The sequence below is a fragment of the Coturnix japonica genome, chromosome 1 (genome assembly GCF_054131305.1).
Source record: "Coturnix japonica strain WE chromosome 1, WE-NBRP24, whole genome shotgun sequence".
Lineage (NCBI taxonomy): Eukaryota > Metazoa > Chordata > Aves > Galliformes > Phasianidae > Coturnix > Coturnix japonica.
In genome coordinates, this window is record NC_140663.1 from 105,345,117 (window position 1) to 105,358,535 (window position 13,419).

Here is a 13,419-nt window from a genome sequence, read left to right on the forward strand (position 1 = left end):
TGCAGTATGAGACTAAGGTGTGAAAACACTAGCTATGGCATGACAAATCATTGCCACCAGGACATACAGCTTTGGGCAGTAGGTCAGAAACTCATATGGATGAACAAGCAAATTGCATGAAGAAAAATGATTAGAAGGGTTGCTTCTGAATGGAAACTAATAATGAAAACTGACTTCAATTTTTTAATGTGTGCTAAAATACGTGATGTGCTTCGTTTTGGAAGAAATAAACTAGCCCTCTCCAAAATACTAACACTGTATTTAAATATATTTCTCTAAAGAGCAAATATAGATTCTTTCAAAATAGTTACACCTTTATTTAAGGTATTAATATAGACTTACAGCCAGCATTTATATAACAAGTTCTGAATGCTATGCCATTTCATTTTCAATTGTTGCCTTTTAGAATTTGCCTGATTTTTTTTTTTTCCCCCATTCAGTCCATATAGATATTATTCTGAGACTTATTATCTTTTCTCCATACATAAGCCTATGGATAAAAGTCTCCCTTCCAGAGATGGAGGCATAAAGGTAGCATAGTGCTTCTGCAGAAATGCCTTTGGCTTGCACATTATCTCTGGAAAGTCACATTCACTGGAGTTCTCTGGGTATATGATCAAGACATTGCTAGCAATGTGCTAGTCTGAGAGTGAGAGTCTAAAATAAATTTTCTTTAATGTGAATCCTTTGCCTGAATGTCTTCAAATTTTATCTTTCGAATTTTTCTACTGGTAACTTTCTTCTGGTCTGTGAATAATGCTGTTTGCTATGCATGCAATTCTTGTGAAAGTAATTCCATGGCTAAGGTTTGATCGTAATTTTTATGTTTTAAATGTAGAGTTATATACTAGCTCCTCAAATTTTGTACACATGTCAAACAGCATCTTTCTATATTGTTTAATTATTTATTTATTTATTTTCCTTTTCCACTTAATATTTTCCTTACACAAATTTTTAGCCTCTACAATAATTTTCTTTCTGGAATTAAATGGTCTGGGGTGCTGAGTTTCATCTTAATTCCTTTTCTGTCAGTGAAACTGCAAATGCTCTGTTCCAACACAGGTAGACAACCCTAGCCTATGTGTTGCACAAATGTCTGCTGATGGTGCTACTTACCTCTTCTGGCAAGCTCAGAGCGTGCATGGGGAAAATCACAGAATCACAGAATCACAGAATTACCCAGGTTGGAAGGGACCTCAAGGATCATGTAGTTCCAACCCCCCTGCCTAGCAGGGCCACCAAACATACACATTTACTAGATCAGGTTGCCCAGGGCCCTGTCCAACCTGGTCTTGAACACCTCCAAGGACAGGGCATCCACAACCTCACTGGGCAGCCTGTTCCAGGACCTAACCACCCTTCTAGTAAAGAACTTTCCCCTAACATCCAACCTAAATCTTCCCTCCTTCAACTTAAAACCATTTCCCCTAGTCCTGCTATTATCAGCCCTTTCGAAGAGTTTACTCCCCTCCTGGGAGTAAGTTCCCTTCAGGTATTGAAAGGCTGCAATGAGGTCACCTCGCAACCTTCTCTTCTCCAGGCTGAACAAACCCAACTCCCTCAGCCTGTCCTCATAGGGGAGGTGCTCCAGCCCCCTGATCATCTTTGTGGCCCTCCTCTGGACCCTTTCCAAAATCTCCATATCTTTTTTGTACTGAGGGCTCCACACCTGGACACAGTACTCCAGATGGGGCCTCACAAGAGCAGAGTAGAGAGGGACGATCACCTCCCTATCCCTGCTGACCACCCCTCTCCTGATGGAGCCCAGGATCCCATTTGCTTTCCGGGCTGCCAGAGCGCACTGCTGGCTCATGTTAAGTTTCTCATCTATCAGGACCCCTAGGTCTTTTTCAGCCGAGCTGCTCTCAAGGACAACTCCTCCCAGCCTGTACAGGTGCCTGGGGTTCTTCCGGCCCAAGTGCAAAACCTTGCACTTTGCCGTGTTGAACCTCATTAGGTTCACCCGAGCCCAGCTTTCCAGCCTGTCAAGGTCCCTCTGAATGGCATCCGTTCCCTCCACCGTAACGACTGCACCACTCAGCTTGGTGTCATCAGCAAACTTGCTGAGGGTGCACTCCATTCCCTCATCGATGTCATTAATAAAGATGTTAAAGAGCACCGGTCCCAAGACAGACCCTTGAGGGACGCCGCTCGTTACCGGCCTCCACCTGGACATAGAGCCATTGACCACCACCCTCTGTCTGCAGCCTTTCAACCAATTGCTTATCCATCCAGTTGTCCACCCATCAAATCCACCTCCCTCCAATTTGGAGATGAGGATGAAAAGAGGTAGTTGAGCTTGTTCTTCTGCCAGTCATCTGAAAACCTTTAGTCAGCATACCTCACCAGCCATAGGAGGAGGATAAAAACCTGGATTCTTCCAGGCCTTTGCCTCAGAGCTTCTGCTTTCCCTACTACATTTGAGATAAAGACAGTTAGTTAGGGAATTATGATAGGTGAGGGCGAGTACATATATGGAGGAAGTGCAAGAAATGAGTCCCTGCATTTTAAGGAGTGGACAGAAGAGACAGTCAGGATAGGAAGCAGAACAAATGCAGAAAATCCTGTTCCAAGTTTTAGCTCTCTGAAACTCTGCTGACTCCTCCAGACAATGTTAAAAGCCACTTCATACTTTCCGGCCACCTTGCCTCCAGATTGTCTGTCTTTCAATTTCGCTGGTCCTTCCTGCTGGCCCACTCATCAATACTATCAACTTCCCCCTACTCCCTCTTTAAATTCTGGTTGTCGCTCATGCCTGCCCTTACTACTCTGTATTTGACACCCCTTTTCCAAAGTTTCCACAACTGATTGTTACCTTGTACTTCTAAAGAAGTTTTGTACTGTCTCTGAGAATAGTATTTATATTTTTATTGACTATGGTGGTCACTTCCCATGCATGTGTACAGCATATTGTGTTCAATTTTTGCAGACAAAGCTGGCCATCTTAAACAATAATAATTTAAAAAAAAAAAAAAAAAAAAGTGACTAATCTTAAAAGTGACTTGTATTTAGGTTTTGTCTTCGATAACTTTTGAATGACAATAGGAGAGCTGTCAACTCTTGTCAATCACTTCATGATGTGCTTGACAGTCTGCAGTTAGAGAAGAATATGACTGTGGAGTAGGAAACCTAACTGCAGACAAATAGAAGAGTGAATGTTCAACCACATGAGAGAAAGTGTTGAGGGGACATTCCTGAGTGTTGTTTTTTTGTTTTTTTTTTTCCTTTCCATTAGCCTTAATTTGTCGGTGCCTGCTTAACAAGCTAGGTTAGAGAAATAATGTTTCAAGTCATTATTGATTCATTTTCATTTTCCTAATGTTCTCTCAAATTAGTAATTTTTATATTCTGGGTGGGGCAAGTAGTTTATATCATTCACATGAGCACATAAGGTGTATGTGCCCTAGAAATTTAACCCACTGTCTTCTGATATCTGTGTCTCATTTGGCAAAAGGTTGAAACATGAAAACTTCTGATGATGAAATATTGTTTGATTACATGAAGTACTCATATTCTCAATGCATTATTTAGATCTGCAGTAAATGTCAATTTAATCAGCTCATAGACATACGGAACATCATGCTCTGGTTCTATCACTTATCACTCTTTTCAGAAATCTTTTTATGGGACTTCAAAAAGCATCCTGCTCAGTGTTTTCTTTGTAAGCTTTCATTCTTTAGAAATTTTCAACAGTCTATGCTCAAAATTCTTCTTCAAAAAAATATCAATTCCTAATGGAATATTAACTGATATCAATTCCTAATGGAATATTAACTGATATTAACAGCAGCTGGATTGCAAAAAAATTAGAAGAGCATTCCCATTTAGTAATCATTGTATATTTTTTATCTGTAACAGAAGTTTTAGCCGTCAAAGTGGACTGTGTAACCTGTATCCCAGCATCTTGGGGAAGGAAAGATTTCTTTATTTTTTATTTTAATTTTTAATTAATTTTTTTTTCCAGGGGCGATAAATATGACAGTCACACAAAGTATCTTTTTGGGGGGAATAAACAGTAACTCGTTCATTGTTCTCAGAATATTTTTAGAAGTTTTGTTGAGTTACTTGGAGGTCACTGAGATTCACCAGGGGAAGGTCATGCCTTTAATAGAAGGTGGCCTTCTATTGTGGTGTGATGGCATTGGTGGACAAAGGGAAGGTAGCTGATATCATTTACCGGGACTTGTGCAAGACCTTTGACATAGTACCCCACCACATCCTTGTCTCCAAATTGCAGAGATGAGGATTTGATTGGTAAACCACCTGATGGGTAAGGAATTGGTTGACAGATTGCAGACAAAGGGTGGTGATTTATAGTTTATAGTGTCTAGGTGGAGGCTGGTAAGTACTGTCCCCCCAGGGGACTGTCTTGGGACTGGTGCACTTAGACATCTTTATCAGTGGTGGAACTGAGCGCACCCTCAGCAAGTTTGCTGATGACAGCAAGCTGAGTGGTGTGGTTGATATAGGGGAAGGAAAGGATGCCATTCTGAGGAACCTCAACAGACTTGAAAGGTGGGCCTGGGTGAATCTGATGAGGTTCAACACAGCAAAGTGCAAGGTTTTACACTTGGCTGGAGGAATCCCATATATACAGATTGGGAGGAGCAGTCCTTGAGAGCATTAGTCCTGCAGAGAAGGACCTGGGAGTCCTGGTGGATGAAAGACTTATAAGCCAGCAGTGTGCACTTGCAGGTTGGAAAGCAACTGGTATCCTGGGTTCCATCAGAAGAGCAGTGGTGGTCCCTCTCTACTCTGCTCTTGTGAGGCCTCATCTGGAGTACTGCATCCAGGTCTGGAGCCCCTAGTAGAAGAAAGATGGAGGGCTGTTGGAGAGGATCCAGAGGAGGGCTACAAAGATGATCGGAAGGCTGGAGCACTTCCCTTACGAAGACAGGCTGAGGGAGCTGGGCTTATTCAGCCTGGAGAAAACAAGGATGCAGGGTGACCTCATTGCAGCCTTCCAGTACCTAAAGGGAGCCTATAAACAGGAGGGGTGTTGACTCTTTACAAGGGAAGATAATGGCAATACAAGCAGAAATGGTTTTAAGTTGAAAAAGGGAAGATTTAGATTGGATATCAGGGGAAATTCTTTACTATGAGTGGTGAGGTACTGGAACAGGCTTCCCAGAGAGTCTATGGATGCCCCGTCCCTGGAGGTGTTCAGGGCCAGGTCAGAAGTCACACAATACTAATTCTTTCTTTTCCATCCTTTTTATACAACTTACTTAATATACTTTTTTAAATCAAATACTTACTCTATGAGTATTTTGAAGGCAGAGAAAGCTTCTGGGACTGTGACTTCTATAAGGGTTTCCAGATTCTGAATGTATATTCACTACTTTGCTTTATTCTTCAGTATGGCAACATCATTGCTTAAAAATTATTCTGGATCAGTAAAAGCTGAAGGATTGAAGGGACAATTAATACTATTCTATTACATTTTATTGTAATTTCTAGCAATCTTTACTGTTTCTTCCAGTAATACATGTCATTATTTGGAAGACTGTAACTGTTGGAAGACAAACAGTGCAGAAATGTACACTCATGAATATCCCTTTCAAATGATGTATTACAGACTAATTCCATAAGAGGACTATTGGAAGACACGTTATAATCAACAAAGCCTTTTTAGTACAGTAACATATTTTGATTTTTTTCTAATTATCTTCTGCAGCCAGAAACTCATTTGAAAATCAATCTTTATTTACTAAACTTGAAAGGAGGAGGAAAAATAGTGTCAGAGTATCTTACAAATTGCCCGTGGCTGCAACTCATAGGTTCAGAAAGTAGTTTCAAACTCTGAAATTGAAGCATTTCTGTTTTAGAAGGGAGATATATTTTGTGTAGTGCTCTTTCCTGTGAAATGATTGTTTCTCCTCCAAAGGTTCTTCATAATTTTTCTGTTAGGTCAACAGCTATAGCATTCTAGTCTCGCTAAAACAGGAGACTGTTTTTACAGACTGCTTAAAAAAAACACCTAGAAAACAGAGGAATTCCTGAATGTTTTTCCCCTTATTAAGGTAGAATCTATCAGTGTATTGCGACCTTACTTTGGGTCTTATATATTTAAAATAGCAGTGATTTAAAGTAATGGGAGAAAGGCCAGTTACTTAATTTACTCATTAAAGTGGCATTTTTAAGGCTAATGATTGAAATTGGTTGCCCAACAGGTACAAGTCTTTTGTAGCAGTAAAACATTTGTACAGCGAACTTTAACCAAGACTGCTAAAGGAGCAGTTTTAAATTGAATTATGTCTGTTTTTTCTTTCATCAAACCCTAAGTCAGGAGGATGAAGTTAAATTCTGTAACTTTGATGTTCCCTGAGCATTGCTTTCTATGTAGAAAGAAGTTAAATGTTTAGGAAGTTATCAAACCTTTTTATCTGCTACACAGAAAAGAACAGAGGTACAAACTGGTATCTCCTTGAATTTGATGAGGATTCGTTATCTCTGGTCTTTATTTTTGAGCTTTAAGTTCTGCCATCAGTAGTTTAGGTCCTACTTCATTGTTGCCACAGAACTGTTAACAGCATGTCCTAAATGTATTCTAATAATATTGTGAGGTTATCTATACTGAACACCAAGGCTGCTATTGGATCTACCATAGAGATTCAGTGGTCACTGTGGTGTAGCTGAACTTTAATATATTTTAATTGTCTCATCTGACCATGCTTCTTTGTAGTGGTTCGGCTTGTTAGTCTATTAGTCCCGTGTATGGGAATGTGCAGAGTCAAAAAAATAAATAAAAATGAGGCCTCTTTTGAAAACCCAGAATTCTGTAAGATGGGGACACATTCACCTTTTCCATCCACTTTCCTCACTTTGTCAGAACAACAGCTCTTCACTGAATCAACTCACTTGTGGGAGAAAAGCTTGGAGCCTCACTTTTTTCTTTTTTTTTTTTTAATTGCATTTTCCCCAAAATTATCTGGGAATTGTAACCTGAAAGATAGGTGTGACTGTTTCAGTGAACCTTCTTGATGTGTGTGAAAAAAGTATACCTCTAAGAATTCTCATTACATATCTCTCTCATCTGAGAGACAAGGAAAAAAAAAAAAAAAAAAAAAAGTGATAACAAAAAATTACATTAAATTATACATCAAAAATGAGGATTCATGTCTGATTATTCAAGAGAGTCTTATTGAAGTTTGAAGCCTCCAAATTATTTTATATTTCAGATTTAGCATATTTGCTTGTACAATGTCACTGCTTTGTCTGACTTAATAAAATGAAGGGAGAATGCTCGCTGTTTTACCTGGAAAAAAAAAGTTTAATATTTATTTAATGCAATCTTGATGGGGAAAAAAAAAAAAAAAAAAAAAAGTATATTTCTATACGTGCATTGCACATCAGCAGGAAGATGTAGATTTAATTATTCTGAGCTGTTCCTTTCAGAAAATGTCCTGTAGATGTTATGTCACTGGGAAACTTGATCCTGATCCTTTTATTTTCACCAGTGTTACCAGAGATAACTCATATTCTTGAGTTACACCAACACACATCCTGAAATGCTGCAGATACTTCATAGACAGTAGTCTGTACCTCCTCGTATATGTGCAGCATATGTCAAACAGCCTGCGGCTGCTAGGATAGCTACCATACCTTGAAACAGCATGTCGAGTCAACAGACACCACAACACACCAGAGGCTTAGCCAATATACTGATTTCAGCTATGGTGTATGAATTTCTGAATTCTGAGCTGTATCAACAGATTTTTGTAGTCCAGATGGGACTATAGATGTGTCCTTGCATTTTCAGCTTGTGAATTTATCTAGTAGGCTGAGCAGATACATTCAGTGAAGAAGCCCACATTCCATGCTCTGCACAAAATTTTCATTTGTTTAGATACACTATTTTAACACCAATGAAAATTCTTAAATGACATCTTGTGAACTAAAGATGGCCTCTATTTGATTGTTGTTGTTTATATATGTTTTGAAGAACAGCAGTTTCCAGTGTTGATGTATTTTAATTCACTGTATGTGTGAAAAGTGCCATTAGCATATTCATCACCCAGCCCAGAAGTAGTTTTACAATCCCTTTCACAGGCTGTTCATAAATTGTGAAATTCCTGTAGGATCAGCTCTGTCTCCCAGAGAGCGTATGGCATCTGTTCTACAAGCATTCTCATGCAGAAAACAGTCAGTGTGGAAGCAGAGTGAACGAACTGGAGTCAAGACATTTAAAAAGTAATGTCTTTGGTTTTCCTGAGGAAAATAAATAAATAAATAAATAAAAATGGCATCTTCCTCCAAACACAAGTACAGACAACTTATGTTAGTTGTCTTAAGCTTCAACAGTCAGTAGCTTAACCTGTATGATTGAGCAGATTTCAGGCCCTGTTCTCCCAGTTGGCTGTTCACTGGAGTCTTGCACTGTCTCTTTGTTATAAGCAGCTGTTGGAGGCCAAGTTGCAATTTGTACCTTCTTGTTTTCCTTGGGAACTGAGCGATGAACTAGTAGTTTTCAAGTACACTCTTATCTGTTGAGCTGTATTAATATAATACTCTCTCACCTGGAGAGTAGATTTGAAATTGCTGGGAACTTACTTCATGGCCAAAATTTGTTATACCATCAGGCAGAGATCTGTGCAAACAGCTCACTCAATGTTCATGCAAGGATTTAATTTGCCAGGTGTATACTTATCAAAAATCATCTTGTGATGTTCTTGGATGATGCTGGAATTAATGCACTACAATCATAAAGTAAAAACTCCCATCACCTAGCACTGTGTAAGGAGCTCTCCTACAACACGTTTTCCCCTCCGGTTATAGCCAGAAGTATACCAGTTAGGGCACTTACAGAGCAGTCCACAGTCAAATATGCATGATTAGTGGGGGAGACTATAAACTGCTGCAGAGGCTCATCCATGCAACCTAAACCAGTGGTGTAGATGTACCCATAATGTACTTCAGGAATTTGGCAGGTAATTGCAATGTTATTTTTTCCTGTTAAGATTTTTGTGGTACCATGAAAGTACCATGTTACAAAGCAAGTATTTGAGACATCATGTGAAACAGTGCAAACCAACAAAATAGAGAAAAAAAGATGAGGTTTTAAAGAAAAAAATTTGGGTTTTAAAGAAAACACCAAAAAGCATATTCTTTTGTCAAGATAGAAAAATGTCCCTCATCTTTATGTGGTGTGTAGGAAAGTAGAAAAATAATGTAGCACTGAAACCAAAAGAAAATAGGACTTTTACTGATCCACAATTCTTTACAAGTGAATTTTTGGTCTGTGCTCTAGATGTATTTTCTACACTGAGTTAAAAATTGGAGCAAGATTGTCCCTTTCTGAGACTCAAAATGAAACAGATTTCTACAAGTTTATTGTGGATCAAGTAATAGCATATTTCTACTAATGAAATGATGTGTTGTGTCAGACAGTGGCATACCACCTTGCCTGCTCTCACATTAACTGAGATTTTTGACAGAAAATAAAGTTGAACAGCTACATGAGATGAGGTAATCAAGCCATAAGATAGATGGGAGAAGAGTGGAAAGAGGAAAATGAAAACAAACCCCTTAATTTACATATCTCAGATAACAACAGGATCTTTCTTTACCTCTTTTGCTTATGTTAAGTCATAGTAGTTAACAATCTGAATCTTTGAACTTCAGACACAATTTGCCTCTTGTTATGCTTTTCAGTAATTTTTATTTTTGCTATTATCTGTATTTGGAGGTCCACACATCGGTTATTTAGTCAGGACCTAACAAAAAGGAAGGTTTTCTTGAAGTTGTCATGTGTTAGCACCTGGATGATATCTTTCCAGACTGAAAAAAAGAGAAATTGATAGAGAATATGCTGTTGCTAATTCACTGAGATATAGTTGGTAATAAGTGCCTTTATGCTTTTACAAACTGACACTGTTACTGTGCTTTTGTTTTGAATTTGCTTTGTGTCTGTCTTTCTCAGTATGAATTGGTCAGCTTTGTAATAGGTTTATTGAAATGTTTACGATAAAGAGACCTATCTCTTTGTTAACTTCAGTCTTTTCCATCCCTCTTTCCTTTTTTTTTTTTTTTTTTCCTCTCTCTGGTGACCCTTTTTTGTCCTCAGCTGCTACTAACTGTAAGTTTTTCAGAAGCCAGTCCTGAGCAGAAACTAATTTGCTGGTGGTTTACAACCTCCCATGGAGGATTTTTCAGTCTCATTGCTTATGCTGCAGTTAATCTACACTGCTCATGTTTTTATTTTTCAGGAAACCGAAGCAGCAGTGCAAGCTAAACAGCCGAATGTGGAAGAGGTTTTGTCTAAAGGGTGTCATTTATATAAGGAAAAACCAGCCACTCATCCAGTAAAGGTAATGAAGCAACCTTTAGCAATATCCATTACTATGTAATGGGTTATGCTTCCCCTGTTGTACACTTGTCCTTGATGTGCTCTGTTTAAAATCAATGAAAGAACTTGGCAAAGAGCATTTGTTCTGTTGTTGTTGCATAGCCAGAAACAATGTAGTGTACTGAGCTAGAAAATTTTTGCGTGTTGTGATGGGTTTATTTTATTTGACATAAAGGTTATTTTACTTATTCAAGAGTAATTCACGCTGAAACCAAACTTAAATTTGTTGGGCTTAGTTAACACTATCAGATAAAGTCTTTTTAAACTACCTTATTTTAAATTACTCCTTCAGAAAGTCTGTATAAATTAAAAAACAAATGAACAAACAAACAAAAAACACTTTTTTTTTTTGGGGGGGGGGAGGCAAGGTAAGAGTCAAGCAGTAAAGAAGACCCTTTGCTTTAAAATTTTCCCACTGTGAAGGAGGCATGGTGATATAAAACTTTACCAGTGAGTATATATGCCAGAATTCCTGTAGCATGGCTTCCCTCATTCTGTCTCGAAGCTGAGAACTCACTCACTGTTAAGAGGATTGATCCTTCCCAACCCTTCTCCTTTAGAAAAATATACTATAGAATCATTTTCCCCAGCACAGAAATCAGTAATTAAGGATCTGATAATTAAGAGTTCACTTAAACTGTAACAGCGACTTATCGATTATAGTATCTGTTGCAATTGCAAAGATAGTAAACTTTGTATTTAGAATGTTTCCTAACCTATAGTTGTAAATAAACTCATTTTATGGAAGAAGATTTCCTTACAAAGTTAGAATGTCTGCAGGTGACCTGAAAAGTATATTTCTTGTGTATTTTTCCATGTGTAGTTGCTCTACTTGGGGTATAGTGAAGTGTTTTCCTACTTTTACAAAACCTCCTCTAAGTCTTTCAAATCCCACCAGCTGAATGGAGATTCATAGGGGCATGTGGATGCACTGATCTGCATTTTAGAAACTGATTCATGTTTAAGCATGTTTTAGTTTTTCTACTATCCTGATTAGAAGAATTTAGGAGCTATTTTCCCTGCCTTTTTGATATCTATGTTTTTGGGTTGTTGTTTTTTTTTTTTGTTTGTTTTTTGTTTGTTGTTTTGGTTTGGTTTGTTTTTAAATAATGGTCAGTTATGCTAAAAAGTGGAAAAATACCAAGGAGGTGAGTCGAAGGTGACTTAAAACTGGCGTGCTAATGAGAGTGAGCAGGCTTACGACTCAGCGTTGGGTGAAAATAGCACTATTATTATTGGGAACAGAAACATGTCATCTGCACGCTGAATGGATGATGGAACAAAAATCACACTAGAGTATCTATATATTCTCACTTGGTAGCAGCCATCTCCGCATCTCTTAGTCCACATTTTTAAGCAAAGAATGTAAAGCAACAGGAAAAGAAAGTGAGATTTTGGCTTTCTAGGTTTTTGTAACTACATTTAAAGAACAGCGAAACAAGTGTTGACACTTGTAGGGAGAATTGGTAGCACTTGCTTTGATGTTCCATCGATGAAAGAATAAATAGTGTGAAATGATTCTGTTTAGGCCAAACTTCTGATGTAGAAGTGTACTCCATATCTACTTAAGTGTTCACATCAAAGACTGAAAACTGCTGTTTCTGCCAGATCTTCTGGAACACAGTCAGCTGGAACAAGATAACTCTTTCAACAATCATTGATGTTCCTTGATTTGCAGTTTTGACAGTGATATTATAAAATGTGTCTGTAACGAATTTAATAACTATTGGTTGAATAGTGGATATTTCATTTCTTGTCCTTCTTTAATTAGATGTTACTTTTTTCATTACATTCTGGAGTTCAATTAATTGAACCTGTGAAGTTGATTTCCGGTTCACTGTCTTGTACAGTAAGTAATAAAGCAGTGTACATGTACTGTCAGGGCTGCTGAGTGGCCTCCTTGGTGATATAAATTTCCTTAAGGTTCTCCCCATTTATGTCTACTGACTTTATTCTTAAGTGAGTAATTTCTAGTACTATTCGTTATTTGTATGTTCCAATACAGACTTTTCAGACCAAGTCAAAGTAACTTTTTACTTAAAAGGAATTTTGTGGTAGCAGAAATGACTTATATTCAAATTGTTGTGTTTTTGAAAATAAGTTAACAAGGTTGCAAAGTTAAGTACTCAGATCTTAGAGTGGTGAATTAAAGTTGATGTGGTGGTCTTGTTTGCAGCAGAGGGTATGGGGAGTGCTCACACTGGGAGCAACGATTCAGTACTTAAACTCATAGTTCTTTTTTAGTTTGTTGCTGTAAGCAGCACTTTTCCTGTGAAGTATTCAGTTTCTGCTGTGAAGAAAAATGGCTAATTCCCTCGTAGGCTGTTTCAAGCCAGTCATCACAGTGGTGTCTAAGCGCTTCATAAACATTGCTTTATTTTAGTTTTGTGTTTGATTGCTTTCTATTTTCCAGAGAAATGAAAGGAAGAAAAAACAAAAGTTGGGTCAAAGTAAATGTATCACTAGATGCAAATATAAAGGGGAAAAAAAAAGAAAAAAGAAAAAAAAAAAAAAAAGCAGTTTTCTTAACTTGTGATATTAAGCATATGCATACCTTAAGTTCAAAATAATTTCCCAGACAATTATGACAAAAATATGAAGGTTTACTGGAGACTAGTGTGTGTTTCAAGCAAATAAAATATTTAAGAACAGTTTCCCGCATCAAATCAACTCCCATGGAACAGCATAATGGTCTTAACTGTGTTTATATATAGGGACTGAAGCACAGAGTGAATTTAAATGTAGCAGATATGTTTATATATCAGATTTGAAACACTGACAACCAGGTACTTCAACATCATGTTATGTAACTTTTTTATAAGAAAAATGCACAAATTTCATTATTTCAGTTGCATCTTGGATTACTGAAGTGTTCTGAAAATAAAAAAATACCTCATATTGGAGTCACAAAAAGGTTTTGTAATAAAGTGCAATAAAGTAATAAAGGCACAATTTACTTGCATGTCATTGTTTGACAACTTTCCACAGCATTTGGTTAATTAGATGTTATTTTCCTAGCTTCCTGTTTTTTTGTTTTGTTTTTTTTTTTTCTTCTTTTCAATTTATGACAT

At 37.6% G+C, this 13,419-nt stretch overlaps 1 protein-coding gene across 42 annotated transcripts in view; it reads left to right on the forward strand.

Moving 5' to 3' along the window:
- Positions 1-13,419, forward strand: part of DMD (dystrophin) — a 1,121,556-nt gene that overhangs the window by 774,639 nt on the left and 333,498 nt on the right. For all 42 annotated transcript variants that reach the window (XM_085549559.1, XM_085549432.1, XM_085549489.1 and 39 more), the window contains one exon: positions 10,209-10,310. In XM_085549559.1, the coding sequence (XP_085405685.1) occupies positions 10,209-10,310 (102 nt within the window). The remainder of the gene's footprint in view (positions 1-10,208; positions 10,311-13,419) is intronic.